Source organism: Acomys russatus, chromosome 25 (genome assembly GCF_903995435.1).
Source record: "Acomys russatus chromosome 25, mAcoRus1.1, whole genome shotgun sequence".
NCBI classification, from domain to species: Eukaryota; Metazoa; Chordata; class Mammalia; order Rodentia; family Muridae; genus Acomys; species Acomys russatus.
Genome location: NC_067161.1, coordinates 1,287,559 through 1,302,733, shown reverse-complemented (window position 1 = coordinate 1,302,733; position 15,175 = coordinate 1,287,559). Strand labels below are relative to the sequence as shown.

Here is a 15,175-nt window from a genome sequence, read left to right as displayed (position 1 = left end):
AAGATCCCTTTTGTGGCTGTATTCTTCCTTTGTGTACTTTTGATGTTTTCCTGTTCATCACCTTTCAAACATTCATTGACCTAATTTTAGGATAAGCTGTTCTTCTGAGACTCCCTGGTTCCTTTAGTGAGAAAAATACTTAGAAACTACAGAGAGCTAAGCATGGCGGTGGTCAGCTGCAAGCCATCAATTCCGCTGTCAGTAGGTCAGCTTGTTAGAGCTGTGTCTTCAGGCCAGGAACTGCCATGCAGGAACTGTGCCAGAAGATTGACTCTGGCTGAGACCTACTGTGACACTGCAGGAGAGCCACCTGGCCTATTCTGGAATGTGCCGTGGGGAAACAGTGGTCTTCTAAGATGAAAGTTCTGGATGTGTTAACTGTCCAGTACAAAGACATTGACCTTCTACTCACCCCTTACACAAGCATCCAGCTGTGGTAGACCAAAGCTTTGGAGGTGACTTTTCCATGACCTTGGAATGGGCAGAAATTTTTTAAAGAGGACTGATAGGTGTGTGCAAAAATCCATACAAGCCAGTCTGATCCATGGACAAGAGCCCGGACAATTAGTCCATGCGGTAGGTTCAAATAGGAATGGTCCCATAGGGTTGTTTGACTACTTTGTCTCTGATCTTTTGAACTGTTTGGGAAGGTTTAGGCAGCAGTTCTGTTTTCTTTCTTTCTTTTTTAAATATATTTTATTAATTTATTCATATTACATCTCAATGTTTATCCCATCCCTTGTATCCTCCCATTCCTCCCTCCCTCCCACTTTCCCCTTACTCCCCTCCCCTATGACTGACTGAGGGGGACCTCCTCCACCTGTATATGTTCATAGGGTCTTTCTTTCTTTTTTTAAGATTTATGTCTATTACTTATACAATATCCTGCCTGCATGTATGCCAGCAGGCCAAAAGACCGCACCAGACGTCATTACAGATGGTTGTGAGCCACCATGTGGTTGCTGGGAATTGAACTCAGGACCTTTAGATGAACAACCAGCACTTTTAACTGCTGAGCCATGTCTCTAGCTAGGCAGCAGTTCTCAACCTTCAAGTTAAAAACCCTACAAAGGATGCCTAAGACCATCAGAAAACATAGTTACATTGTGTTTCATAACAGTGGCAAAATTAAAGTTATGACATAACAATGAAATAATTTTATGGTTGGGGGTCACCACAACATGAGCAGCTGTGTTAAGGGGTTGCTGCATTAGGTATGGCCCTGTTGAACAAGGTATGGCCCTGGAGATGGGCTTCGAGGTTTCTTTTCTTTTCTTTTTTCCCTTTGGATTTTCAAGACAGAGTTTCTCTGTATAGTCCTGGCTATCCTAGACTCACTTTGTAGACCAGGTTAGACACACAGAGATCCACCTGCCTCCCAAGTGCTGGGATTAAAGGCATGTGCCACCACCCCCACCCCGACTTGCTGTAACTTTTTGTTTATTCCCACTTTCTACTTGATGTTCCTTTTTTTTTTTTTACTATGGCTTTTTCAAGACAGGGTTTTTGTGTATAGCCCTGACTGTCCTAGACTCACTTTTTAGACCAGGTTGGCCTCGAACTCACATCGACTGCCTGCCTCTGCCTCCTGAGTGCTGGGATTAAAGGTGTGTGCCACAACCACCCAGCCTCCTTTTGAGAGATTTGGCACCTGTCTTTATTTCTTCTTTTGAGCACTCTCCATTCAGACTGTAATTAGGTCACGGTATCTTCTGAGTGTTAAAGCGCTATTAGATGTGCACCAGCCAAGTCTCTCACTCTAGTTACTGACCATTTCATTAGCTCTACAGACGCTTTTAGTTGTATAAGATCCAGCTTATCAGCTATTGGCCTTTATTATTTTTTTTAAACTGCATGCATGCAGATGTCTGTGTGTGAGGGCAATGCCTGCTAAGGCCAGGAGAGGCCGTCTAATTCCCTGGCGCTGCAGTTACAGGTGGTTGTGAGCTGCCAGTGTAGGTGCTGTGAACCGAGCTCAGGTCCTCTGGTAAAGCCTAAGTTGTCTGAATTAGCATTTTCTTAACTTGTAAGGACTGCTGAGCCTTCTCTTCTTAGCTTGGTTTTTGTTGCTGTGATAAAAACACTAAGCCAAACCAGCGTGGGGAGGAAAGGGTAGTTTGGTTTACAGGTTACAGTGCATCATTAGGGGAAAGCAAGGTGAGAATGGGAAACGGGAGTGTGAAGCAGGAGCCAGAGTGAGACCATGAAGACGCTGCTTCCTGGTGGCTCTGCACGGTGGCTCAGTCAGCGCCTGCACACTCCAGGCTCACCTCCCCACACTGTGCTGCCCACAGGCCAATCTGATGGAGGCGCTTCCTCAGTTGAGATTATTCATCACAGCTTACTCTAGATTGAGTCAAGTTAACAAAAACTAACCAGCCCAACCAGTCAATAGTTTTTCTTCTATTAATTTTAGAATACACATGAAGTAAGTTCCATATTGCTAGTCCATAGCACTAGGAAAGTAAGTCGCACTTTATACAGATAAAGTGTGTGCGTTATAAACCCTGTTCCAGTAAAGCTGTTTGAAATAGCTGCTATGTAGGCTGAGTTTGTTTATATCTTTTTTATTTTTACCCAAAGGTACTTAGCATCACAGTCTTGCATTGAGAGGTGGCTATGGCTGGTGCGCCCCCCCCCCCTCTCTCTCTCTCTTCAGTGTATGGGGTTCTTTACGTTTATTTATTTTTATTTTCATGTGTGGCTGTCCAACAGCACAAGAGAAGATGAGTTCCCACAGGCCATGCAGCCAAGTGTGCTGAACATCTGTACCACGTGATCCTTTGCTGTGACTTTGATTAAATTTCTCTAATTGTGTGAGTAAACTAATGAGTAAGGTTGAACATCTTTTCCTATTTTGGAGGTAAATGATCTGTTCGCTTCTCTGGCAGGTCTTTGAACTTTTCAGTTTTTGAGTATTCTTTTTTTTTTTTTTTTGCATGCTTTGGGGCTTTGTTTTAATGTAGCCAAAATCTGTCAGTCATCTGTTGCATTTGTATCTTGGTCAGACTTTTAAAACCTTTTCTAATGTCCAGGACCTAGAAAAACCCTGATCCTTATTCACTGTACTCATATGATAGAAAAAATGTTTTCATTTAAATCCATGGCCCTCTCAGAGGTTTTTTGTTTAGTTTTAAGGTTTATTTTTATTACTATATTTCTGTGTGCACATTTGAGAACATGAGAGCCAGAGGCATTGGATCCCCTGGAGCTGGAGCCACCAGTGTGGGTGCTGGGAATCAGGTCCTCTCAAGGGCAATGCGCAGTTTGACTGTCAAGCCCACTCCAAAACCAGAGCTAGTGTCGCCCCTCTCCACTACATGGCACTTGTTTTTGTATGTTTTCCTGCCTCTCTTAGAGTGATGGTGGGGGGTGTTCCGTATAAACTTAACTGTCAGGTTGTCAGTCTATATTGAAAAGCTGCTGGGTGTTTTTATTGGGCTTGCACTAAATTGTAGGTTGAGTTAGAGATGTTTATGATCCTCTGTTGTCTGGTAGTTCTATTCATTCCAGTCAAGAACTTCATACATTTCTTAGTTTATTAGTAGGAGGTTCCCCGCCCCCCATTTTGTTTTGTTTTTCCCTGTTGTTGATACCTAGTTTGTTTTTGCTGTTGCCATTTGTTTTCGTTGGCTTTTTGGAGGCACAGTTGTGCTGTATCCACTAGGCTGGCCTGGAGCTCAGGAGCGTGTCAGTGTGTGCTCTCCGGCTGCTCCTTTAGGCTTCTGGAGATGCTTCCTCCTCTGCATTTGAGTCTGCCCCTCCGAATATGTGTGGTTCTTTTAAGCTCTAAGTTTATGTTTTCCATCTAGTTAGGGAAATTTTCAGGGATTCTTTTTGCAAAGGCTTTTCTCATCCATTATCTCTGCCATCCTTTTGTGACTCCAGTAGCATATAAAGTAACTTTCCCATTTGTTTGCATGTACAAATGCAAAGACACGTCAGGACAGTTCTTGAGAGTCAGCTCCCTCCTCCCACTCTGTGGGCCACGTGTGGACCTCGGGCTGTGAAGTTTGCTCAGCAAGCGCCTTTACCCACATGTGACAGTGCTTACTTGAATCTGTGTTCTGCTCTTACAATCACTACCCCTGCAGCGTAGTGATCCGTAGTGCCCTCCTGCCTACCCCAATGATACAGGGCTGTTAGTCGTACTCCCTGAGAAAGCCAGTCACTATTGAGGTCCTTATAACAGATGAGTAAGTGTACCTGGTTTGGGTTTGCTCAGTTTTCTAAATAGTAGAAACTATTTCATGGTTATCATATGTTTTTCTTTTTTCTCCTACAAATACCATGATGGGTTTTTTGAAGAACAGATTTAGCTTGACGTGGTGGTGCACACCTTTAATCCCAGCACTTGGGAGACAAAGGCAGGTGGATCTCTGGAGTCCAGCCTGGTCTACAAAGTGAGTCCAGGACAGCCAGAGAACCACAAAAAGAAAGAAACAAAGATTTATTGAAACGCAATTGGTAGTCAATGAAATTCCTTGTATTTAAAGCTTCAAGTTGAGGAATGTGGCCATGTGTGCACACCTGGAGCACCGTCAGCACAGTCAAGATACAATAGCTAACACTGTCAAACTGTAGAGTTTCCTCATGACCTACGCAGCCAATTCATTCTTCTTTCCATAGCAGGCTCCAGGCTCTGGTTGTTGTCCCTGTTAATTATTTTACATTTTCTAGAATCTTACAAAAACTGAATCGTGTGTGTGTGTGTATGTGTGTGTGTGTGTGTGTGTGTACGTGTACATACACATATACATATATAGGTGTGTGTGTGTACGTGTACATACATATATATATATATAGGTGTGTGTGTGTGTGTGTGTACATACACATATACATATATAGGTGTGTGTGTTTGTATACATGCCCCAAGTACTGGGTTTGTCAGTTTTTTTCATTGAGTATGATTAATTTGATTTTTGTCTGTTTCTAGATATCATTCATTTCAATTACTGAGTAAAATTCACTTGTATGGACATTTTAAAATTTATTTATACACTTAGTGACAGATGATTTTTTACATTTTTGGTTCTTTTGGGGGGAGTTTTGAGACAGGGTTTCTCGCGTCTTTGGTTCTTATAGCTAAAACAGCCAATAAAGGTCTATTAAGAAACTTTTCTTCAAAAGCTAAGTGTAGGGGCTGGCGAGGTAGCTCAGTGATTACAAGCACATTGCACTGCTCCTGTAGAGGACACTGTTTGAGTTCCCAGCACCCATGTCAAACAGTTCACAACATCCTGCAACTGCAGCTCCAGAGTGAGCGTGGTGACCCCTGCAGGCTACCCCAGGCACTGCACGCCAGTGTGCATAAGCAGGTGCACACATATACAGATGATTAAAAATAAAATAAATCTTGCTTTAATGTGCTAATTATATATATTTGTATAACCATACCTTATGCAAAAGAACAAAGATTACAACCAAATGTTTATCTATGGGGGCGGGGCTTAGCAAATCAAGAGTCCCAGGAGGCACAGATGAGCCTCGGTTAGGAGCATGATAAAGTACCCGTCAGGTTTTAAGGGTGCTAGAGGGGCTGTAACCCTAAGCGAAGGACCTGAATTTTCCTGGCAAGATCTCTCCTGGGAGAGAGGCTGGAAGTATCACGGAGGAGTAGAAAGCCTGACTAAAAGTGGGGCCGTCAGCTTCTTGCTAGAAAGATGAGGGGTGCTAGTCCAGTGTGATCTTGAGAGCAGTGACGTGCTAAGAAGCAGGGTTGCTTGGATAAGAGAAGGCTATGCTGTGAGGCCAGCTTGGCTGGATCTGCGTCTGGAATGGCATCTTGGCCCCTCCAGCTCTTAGTCCGTCTGTCATCTTTACCTTTGTCATGACTCCTAGGATGCTACATGAGGGCAGGGTAAGGAAGGAAGGCATAGGTCTTTAGAGACACGTGGTGCATGATTTCATTCTTACTGCTATAGTGTTGCTGAGTTATGTGTAACCCTGAGTGACAGGTCAGAAGCTCCTTGCATGCTGACTCTAAAACCCACAGCATGAGTGAGGACAAGGCCTTCTAACTCCCCTGCTTGAAGCTTCCTGCTGGGCCAGCTCAGATCAAAGTGTCCCTTTGCTTTCTATACATGTGACTGTCTTACATATTCTTCACTGTCTAGCAATGCTTGGTTATAAAATAACTGACCAGGGTACTACAGAGATTTCCCCCCTGAGTTTAAGAAATGAAAAAATGTTGTTGTTGTTGTTGTTGTTGTTGTTGTTGTTGTTGTTGTTGTTGTTGCAGCAGCAGCAGCAGCAATTGTTGTTACGGAGCGATGGCTCCAGTGGTTAAGAGCACTGGCTCTCTTACAGAGGACCCACCCAGGTTCAGTACCCAACACTCTGTACCGCTAGTCTTGGGGGATCCAATGCCCTCTTCTGGCCTCTGAGGGTACTACTTTTGTATGCATATAGTATACAATCATACATACAGGAAAAAAAACTCATACACACAAAATAATAAAATCATTTTAAAATTAATATTTTATTTACTCATTAATTAACTCCATTAATTTCTTGAAGCTAGGTAGATGACTCCACAATTAAGAACTTCTACTGCTCTTCCAGAAGACTCAGGGTCTCAGAACTCCCTGTTACTCTAGCTCCTGGAAACTACACCCGCCTCTGGCCTTGCTGTGCCCTGAACAGACACATATACATAAATAAAAAAATAAATCTTAAAGTACCAAAGGACGACATCAAGCTGCATTAGCTTTAGGGGATGGGATTGGAAAACAGCAGGGTTTGTGTAGCCTAGCCGGTACAGACCTGCATACATGTGGAGCCAGGGGAGCTGCCAACACAGACCTGTGGGAAGACAGAAGGAAATCCTCACAGCATGTTAGGATTAAGACACACAGTGGCTGTGAGGAAAAGAGTTGCTCCTGTTGCTGAATTCTCTAGTGACACACACAGATGTCCATTTGTCAGGATCACTAGCTCTGAAGTACTGCCCCTTCCTCGGAACCATCTGGCCCCTAAACTGTAGCAGCCTACTAATGATGCCATTGCCCCTTCAAACAAGTCACCTTTGCAAATCACACCAAGTTAAAACAAAAGAAAAAAGTGAACTAGTGTTTGCTTTTAGTGAAAGGCATGTCAGAGGAGTCACAGTACTGGATTAAAGATCTGTGCTCACTAGTACTGACTTGAAATTATGTCATTTTATATCTAACTTTTTTTTTTTTAAGTAACCAAATCATATATATATATATATATATATATATATATATCATGCACTGGGCTTGTCTGGTTTCTTTCATTGAGTATATTTATTTTTACTTTCACCCATGTTGCTTGATATAATTTGTAATTGCTGTGTAATATTCCCATATATGGCTATTTATTAGTATTAATTAATACATATTGATTATTACTTAATAGTGTTACCATACATTAATACAGGTGACTCAACATCTTAGATGCTGAAGATCAAAAGATCCTAGTTTCTTGTGATCTCAAAGCCATTGTTATGGATGGTGAGCATTTGATGTTTTCTCATTGGGCTTTATACATACCGTTTACTCTCATGCTAAGAGGCATTGGCTTCCCTCTTATAGAATTTTCTATGGAGAGATAGCTCAGTGGTTAGGGTATTGCTGCTCTTGCAGAGGACCCAAGTTTGGTTCCCAGCTCTCATACTCAGGCAGCTCACAATTACCTGTAACCAGATGTAGGGGACCCAGTATCCTCTTGTGACCTCTGTGGGTACGTGCTTAACACACACACACACACACTTAAAATTAAAATAGATATTTTAAAAGACTTCACTGCGTGGGTGAAAATAAGTACATGAGATCTGAGTATAAAATAGCTTACTTCACAAGTACATCCGAGATGCATGCTTATTTTCATGCTACATAACTTTATGGCGTACATCTGTCTTCATGACACAGGAGTAGAGAAAAGCTGTGATGGGTCATTGGGATGAAGAGGGCAGTTACACTGACAGGCTTTCTTGCTGTCCCAGTGGCCACTCAAGCATCACTGACGTCTTTGCTAGCATTCGGTCCACTTCACTTTCCTGTCATCCTTTACATCTTTGCTGAGGTTTCGAAGCTGTGTCATTTCATTCTCCTTCTGTTTATGGCTGTGGATGTCTTCTGAGAACTGAGAGGACTCGCTGGAAGAGAACCCAAAGAGAGCTCTTCGTTCTCAGTCTTTCTGTCTGTGTAACTGTAAAGCTTAGAAACAGAAAGGATTCAAGTGACTTTTCTGAGCTAATTAATAAGAGTGTTCTATCAGCTCTTGATTACCCATACCATGACCTTAAGCAAGCCATGAGCTGTTCACATGGAGCAAAGCCTCTGTGATGAGAGTGCTGAGGCTAAGTGTGACGTGTGGGGTCCGTGGCCATGTGCTCTTCCTCACCATGCTCCACCAGTCTGAAAGGAGGGGGTTTGTTTGTTATTTTAAAAATAGGTCTTGCTCTATAGCCCGGGCTGGACTAAAATTCACTGCCGTCTTCCTGCTTCAGTTTTCCAAGTGCTGGGACTACAGCAATGCACCTTCATCCTTAACAAAAATGTATTGTTTAAATGACACGGATGAAGACCTTTTAAGATCATAATTTCAATTTTAATTCCTTTAATCCCCTTTTTTAAAAAAATTCAAACTCACCATTGAAAGTTACCCTATCTATTTAATAATGGTTTCATATTTCAGAGCAGCATTTATAGTTTTTAAAAGGAAAGAAATAAGAACCCAAATAGACTTAGAGAAACATGGTCCCCTTAGAGGAAAACTTACAGTGTATCTTCTACTGAATGTTTCCTCTGTGAATATGCCCGGCTGCTTTACAGGGAGCCGTTGAGTCTTCCTCTCCCACCCAGGAGCAGCAGCTGAGGATCTGTGGCAAATCAACACACTGGAGGTGACAAGGAAGGCCGCACTCTCCATTTCCAAGTCAGAATGCCAGTAGAGCATCCGTGATCCCAGGAGCCTCTTGTTGCTTCTGAAGGATTTGCATCAGTGGAACAAGCTGTTGAGAGTTTTCCCTGTTCTTTTTGAGTATGCTGTCATCCCAGCAGGAATCGCTTCGTCAGTAGTTTTGTGAGCGTCCATTGGCTCTGCCAGGTTTTTGTGGGGGTCCCTTGAGCCATGTTTGTTTATATTTGATCCCAGAAGCCTTTTTTGAAATGATGCTATGCTAAGCCACACGGTTTTTCTCACGCTTATTAAATGTCTTCGCTTCATGCTGGGGGAAATTGGCTTGATTTATGGCAGCCCCTGTCAGAGTTAAAGAGTTCTTTTGAGTGTGTACACACAAACACTAGCAAAGCAAATTTGTCTTAAATAGAAGTGACTTTAATCACATAGCATATCATTTGAAGCTAAATGTTACTCGTGATAATAAACCCAAATGATAATAAAGGTGTGCAGTGCATATGGCAGAAAGAAGAGCAGATCCCTGCACACAGTTCCTGTGACACTGTGGGCTTCTGCTAAAGAAATGCAAGGCTCTCTCCTCTGTTCAACCCAAAGACTGAGCTCCCAGCAAGGCAACTGCCCTAGGACGCCAGATGTGGTGGGTCAGAATGAGATGTCCTCTGTGTGTGGCAAAGCTACACAGCCGACTGTGGACAGCAGTGGGTTGTAGAGACTCTGGAGGGCACATCGTACCCTGGGGGAAAGAGAGTCATGAGAGTAGAGATGAGAAGATGAATACCAACCTTAGGTGTTGGGCTGGAAGCTGGAGGCGTTGGGGTCAGTCTGTGCTGTTCACTGTGAATAAAAAATACAAATATATTTCATATATACATCTGAATACAATGTATTCGATATCTCTTAATATATAGAGATGCAAATGTATGTATGTGTTAAATATAAGCTCATACCGTACATCCTAGCTCTGTGCTCAGGAGGCCTGGAAGAGTGGCCACACCTCACATTCAGACCCTAGTTCCTAAAAGGGGCAAGAGTACAAGGTGGACTTGAAACTTCTTGTCAGAGGATAATAATGCCAAACTAGGAGTCCTGGCCTAATAGAGACAGCCAAATAAATGACAATCATAGATGCAGCCCCTTGAGCAAAGCAGGAAGCCTTGAGACCATGCTCTAAATTGGTAATGTATGCCTGCTATTCATTTTCTTACAGTTGTACATACCCCTAAGATAGATAGTCCATCATTTATGATTCTGCTTATGAGTTTCCAACTTACAGGCATGTATAGCAGTACATGTAGAGTGGAATCAGTGCTTTGAATTTTGTCCTGAGCTGGTGAAACACAGTCCAGTTCTGTTGTGCAGAGTTAGGCAGAGGCCAAAAGCCCACCACTTCCAGTCAGCCTCAGGATACTGGGAGCCATAGTGCTGTGCTACTGTGGTGCCCTGTATGCTGGGAATCCTGGGATATTGCTTCATGCACTTTGAACTCTATCGGCTCATAAACTGGGGAGCATCTATAACTGTAGGCAGAATGATAGTCTTTCTGCCAAAGTGCAGCACCCAGTCTCACAGCAAGGACACAGTCCCCAAACCCAAACCATAGGTCATTCTGTAAGTAGCCCGTAGGCTTTAAAATGTAGTGAAAGAAAAATCAAGAAAGACCAAGAGACCATCCCAGAGTGAAGGCACCTGACGAGATTTAACAGCCCAGAGTCACATGGGAGCCTGTTTTCGATCCTTTTTGCTGTTTGGACAATTGGGAACTTAGATGGAGTTTGCAGATTGATGGCAGTAGCTTGTCAGCCTCGGTCTCCCAGTGCCGATTGATCCTTATGCTGTGGTTCTATAAAAAGGTACCCTTGTGTCTAAGAACTTGCACACCAGTGGTTTTTCTGTAGTTGTTTAAAGATTTATTTATTATGTATACAGTGTTTTGCACACCAGAAGAGGGCACCAGATCTCATTATAGATAGTTGTAAGCCGCTATGTGGTTGCTGGGAATTGAACTAAGGACCTTTGGAAGAGCAACCATCTCTCCAGCCTCCCACACCAGTGTTCTTAAAAAGATACTGTGTCAGAAATTCTCATAGAGAGTTTGAGGGAAATGCTCTGTGAATTTGAAGCTATATCAAATTGTTTTCAGAAATAGCAAAAGCATTTTTTTAGATATATCCATTCCTAGAGAAACTATTTCCTTTCTCAAAGCCGAGACTTTACTAAACCGTGCAGTGGCCAGTGCTTCGCTGCTGAGATGTTGATACTTATATGTAGAGATCCTATGCCTGCAAAGGGTCCCTCAAAGAGCCTTTTACACAGTGTAAAATGATTAATATAGCTTGAAGCATATTCATGGTTTTGAACCTTTAGATTGAAAAAAATTTGAGCAGCACCCTAGGAAAAGTACATGCCCAGCTGTAGTTTTCACTGTTCCTTTTGCAAAGTACTGTTAAGGTGTATATGGGAATCCTGGCCTTCACTTACAAGAAACACTATCCCCAACGAAGTATTTAGTTTTCCTAGGCCTCAGCTTTTCCATCTCTAAATTGGGTTGATAATACTGAATTCACAAGTCTATCTCCAGGATAACTGATAATAGATCACTTAAAGTCATAAACCCATGACTTCTGCTATCAAAGCTGTCTCTAGCTAAAGCCTAGAACTAGGTCCTATTCTAGAAGAGGAAGTACAGTGCAGTAAGAAGAGCTTTGGCTTTGGTTCAGTTCCAGGCCTTTGTGACTCTGCTCGTGATTTGTCAATGTGTGTGATGCTCAGTCCACCATGGAGGTGAGCAGAAGTGCCAAGGCAATATGAAATCATGTGCAAACTCAGCTAAGCAGCAGTTGCTCCGTGTTACTCCTTTGGAAGGATAGGAATGTTGTATCTGGAGACCAAGTCCAGGAACAGGACGGAGGCAGAGGTTTGCTTGAGGGCGTCTGAGCAGTGTGATCGAGACTGCCCTGGGCAACTTCTGTTGCTTCAAAAGGAGCCTCGGCTGACAAGAAGCATGCCATATGTTGTGTGATCCCATTGTCCAGGGATGTGGGAGAAGGGTAGATAGCAGTATTTGGAGGACAGTGTGGATTGAGTGCCCACTAGCCTTAACCAGAGGCAAAGGACAGGATGCTTCATCCAGATCCGTCTGTGTAAGGAGGGGAACTAATGCTTCTCCTGGGCACAAGATGTAAACCTTTCTTCAATCCACAAAGGGCCATGCTGTATATGTGACTAAAATATAACTGCATTTTCTCTTAAAGAGAAATGTGCTGCTTTTGGAGACTTATTTACTCATCTTCCATCAGCGGTGCCTAGCCAGTGGCCAGGGACAGTGTTGTCAGCTGTTTTTGTTGTTGTTGTTAGATGTATTTATTTATTATGTATACAGTGCTCTGCCTCAAAAGAGGGCACCAGATCCCATTACAGATGGTTGTGAGCCACCATGTGGTTGCTGGGAATTGAACTCAGGACCGCTGGATGAGCAGCCAGTGCTCTTAACCTCTGAGCCATCTCTCCAGCCCCTTGTCATCCATTTTCTCATGGTTTCTTCTAGCTTATTCTCTTCCCTTGGTTGTGTGCAAGTTAAAACACATGCAGCAGACTCCTCATGGAGCACAGCTCTTGGGCCACTGCCCTTCACTTGATAGGCTTACGGGAGCTCTATGCAAGGGTGCATAGTTTAAACTCATAAAATAAGAGTAATGTGTCTGTATATGTTTTCGGTGAATATGGAAACAAACATGTTTCCACATTGCCTGGAATTTCCATGCATAGACATTTCCTGCCAGAGTGCCTCTTGCATATGTGAGCAGCAGCTTGTGCCTTAAGGAACGGCATTCCTGTTGTGAAGTGAAACTCCAGCCCATCACTGATTGAATCTGTTAGGAAGCATATGCTTTCTGTGGCTTTGCTTTGTACTTGGGAGGACAATTCTCCTTTTAAAAAAAAAAAAAAAAAAAAAAAAATCATGGTGATGTTAGCTCCCTCAGCCGACTAGTGGCACAAAGGCAAACTGCAGCTCTGTGGATTCTGAATGGCCAAGAAACCAGCTGAGCAGTGCAGCACATTCCGGGCTACAAAGCCTGGGCTCTGCCAGGGATAACGCCGTCCAGCAAAAGGCTCCCACAAAGGAACATGGGAATCGGGGGATGCTTTCCACCCAGATGTGCTGGTAGCAGGTTTATTCCGTTTGGTGCCTCTGGGGAGATAAACTGCTTCCTTTGGATGTCCTCGCTTGCCGTTCGTTTAGCTGTAGAAGTTGATGAGTAATACATGTGCCTGTGTGGCCAGTGTGAGGTATTCCCAGCCTGAGGCTGTGCACGGGAGCACGGAAGAGACTGCAGGCGGCAGCCCTTCCTCCTGTTATCAGCAGAGCTTCTCTTTAGCAGCTAGAGGTTTTATTTTTAACTGCTTGACTCAGTGCTCGTCAGATGATTGGGACCATCTAGCTGCAGATCGAAGCAGCCAGCACGGGGGAGGTTGGGTGGTGAAGGGAAGGGGGATGGCTGGGGAAGGGGGTGGGATCTTAAGCGTCGTGCCTCACAGGCTCTGCCTCCCTCCCAACGTGGAAGAGTTAAGGGCTCCCGCCCGCTGGAGTGTGTCTGCGGGTCAAGCTGGGAACTAGAGAATGGCCGCCTCGTGCCGCTTAGAAACTGAATTGCCCCGCGATTAGTGTGCTGTGAGGAGGGAGCGGGACCAGAGCGTTCTGTGCTGTCTGCTGTCCCGCTGGGTGCCGCCTGGCTCCAGAAGCCTCTCACCATGATCGATAGCTCCAAGAAGCAGCAGCAGGGCTTCCCAGAGATCCTAACTGCTGAGGATGTCGAACCTTTCAAAGAAAAGGAATGCCTCGAGGGGAGCAACCAGAAAAGTCTCAAGGAAGGTCAGTTTGTCTCTGGACTGGAGCAGGATGGCCGCTCCCCTGCTCCTGTCACCTTGCCGGCCGGCATACCCATCTGCTTCCCATCTGTCTGTGTGCCTCTTTGCTCTCTGTCACCCTGACTCTGTACAGCCAATACAGAAGAGGAGAGGCAGGGCTGACCAGGTGCGAGCGCTGTGCAATAATTGCTAACTAATCAGGACCCTTAGGAAGCCAGTCCTGGTTTCAGTTCAGTTTGTCCAGATATGTTTATGTTGGGGTCTCCCTATGCCCTGTGGGTTTCAGAGAGGCCATTTCCTTTGTACTATTAATCAGAACACTGCTTCGTTTATATTTACAGTTACATACTTTTCCATGAAAATTAATTTCTTCCAATTAATATGTTGAACTTACATTGTGTAGCAGCAGGAAGGTAGTAGGCTCCTTCTTGCTTGAGTCTGAAATGATGATCAACTGTGTGCATCATAAGCATTTTTGTTTCTAGAAGCATGTTTCATGGTTTGTTTGTTTTTTAAGCAAGCATATAAGCTTGAGAATGCATACTGTCCGTTATAATTGTCAGTGAGCACTGCACTGACGAAGAAAATGGCCAGAGAGCTGGGATTCCTGCCCCTGCTTGCGCAGCATGCTTCTCTGTTGCAGCTGAGAGCAAGGGCTGTGGGTGAGGAAGCCAGGGTCTGAAGAGAACAAGATTTTCCTCCATCTGAGACCTGAGTGTCACCGGTCCCTGTGCCCACTCAGCCCTCTCTGGGAGGCTTGTCCTTCTTCATCCCTCAGCTCCCTCCTACAGGCAGACAGCCGCTAAGGGGCCCCATTGCCCGAGGTAGCTGTGAGCTTCTTCCCCCCTTTTCTCTCAGATAGTTAGAGTGTGGAAATGTGACGATGGAGTGCTATAGATTGCGAAAGATGATAAGAAACAGGCCTCGGACTTCCCGGAGTTGAACTGCTTTTGGGATGGGGTGGGAAAAGCACCTAGGTCGCAGCAGATAACACACTGTGAGGTGTGACTGCTGCTGAGAGCTGAACAATGGGTGTGTTCTGCCTTCGCACAGTGTGTGTTACAGGAGATTGTTAGAAAAACCAGTGCCCAGTGAGTTTTTAGGACACATGGAGACTCAGAGGGGGTTAGGGGAGCTTAAAGTTTTTAAATCTCTCATTGATAAACAGTTTAAGAATTCCCTTTGCGTCGTTAAGTCAAAACATTCAAGTGTCAGTTCCTGTAGGTGCCATATATTTAACAGCTTTGTGTGCGTGTAAAATCATGCAAGTTACATGAAGCAGGGGGGAAAACTGTATGAGAGCATCAGAACGTGATTTAAAGAACCGAGGAGGCAAGGACCAAATATATGAAGAAAAGGACTGGAAGTGTGGAGCATGTGCCCTGCACATAAAAGTCCTGGGTTTCATTCCTAGCACCGTAGC

General features: G+C 44.1%; 1 protein-coding gene across 3 annotated transcripts in view; it reads left to right on the top strand.

Annotated features, from left to right (window-relative positions):
- The window catches only part of Mrtfb (myocardin related transcription factor B), an 84,977-nt gene that overhangs the window by 16,138 nt on the left and 53,664 nt on the right, over positions 1-15,175 (top strand). Inside the window, exon 1 of one of the 3 annotated variants that reach the window (XM_051168045.1) lies at positions 13,399-13,756. The exons of the other annotated variants lie outside the window; for them this stretch is intronic. Coding sequence (XP_051024002.1) covers positions 13,636-13,756 — 121 coding nt within the window. The 5' untranslated portion in view covers positions 13,399-13,635. Of the gene's footprint in view, positions 1-13,398; positions 13,757-15,175 lie in introns of those variants that run through there. 3 annotated transcript variants of the gene reach the window in all.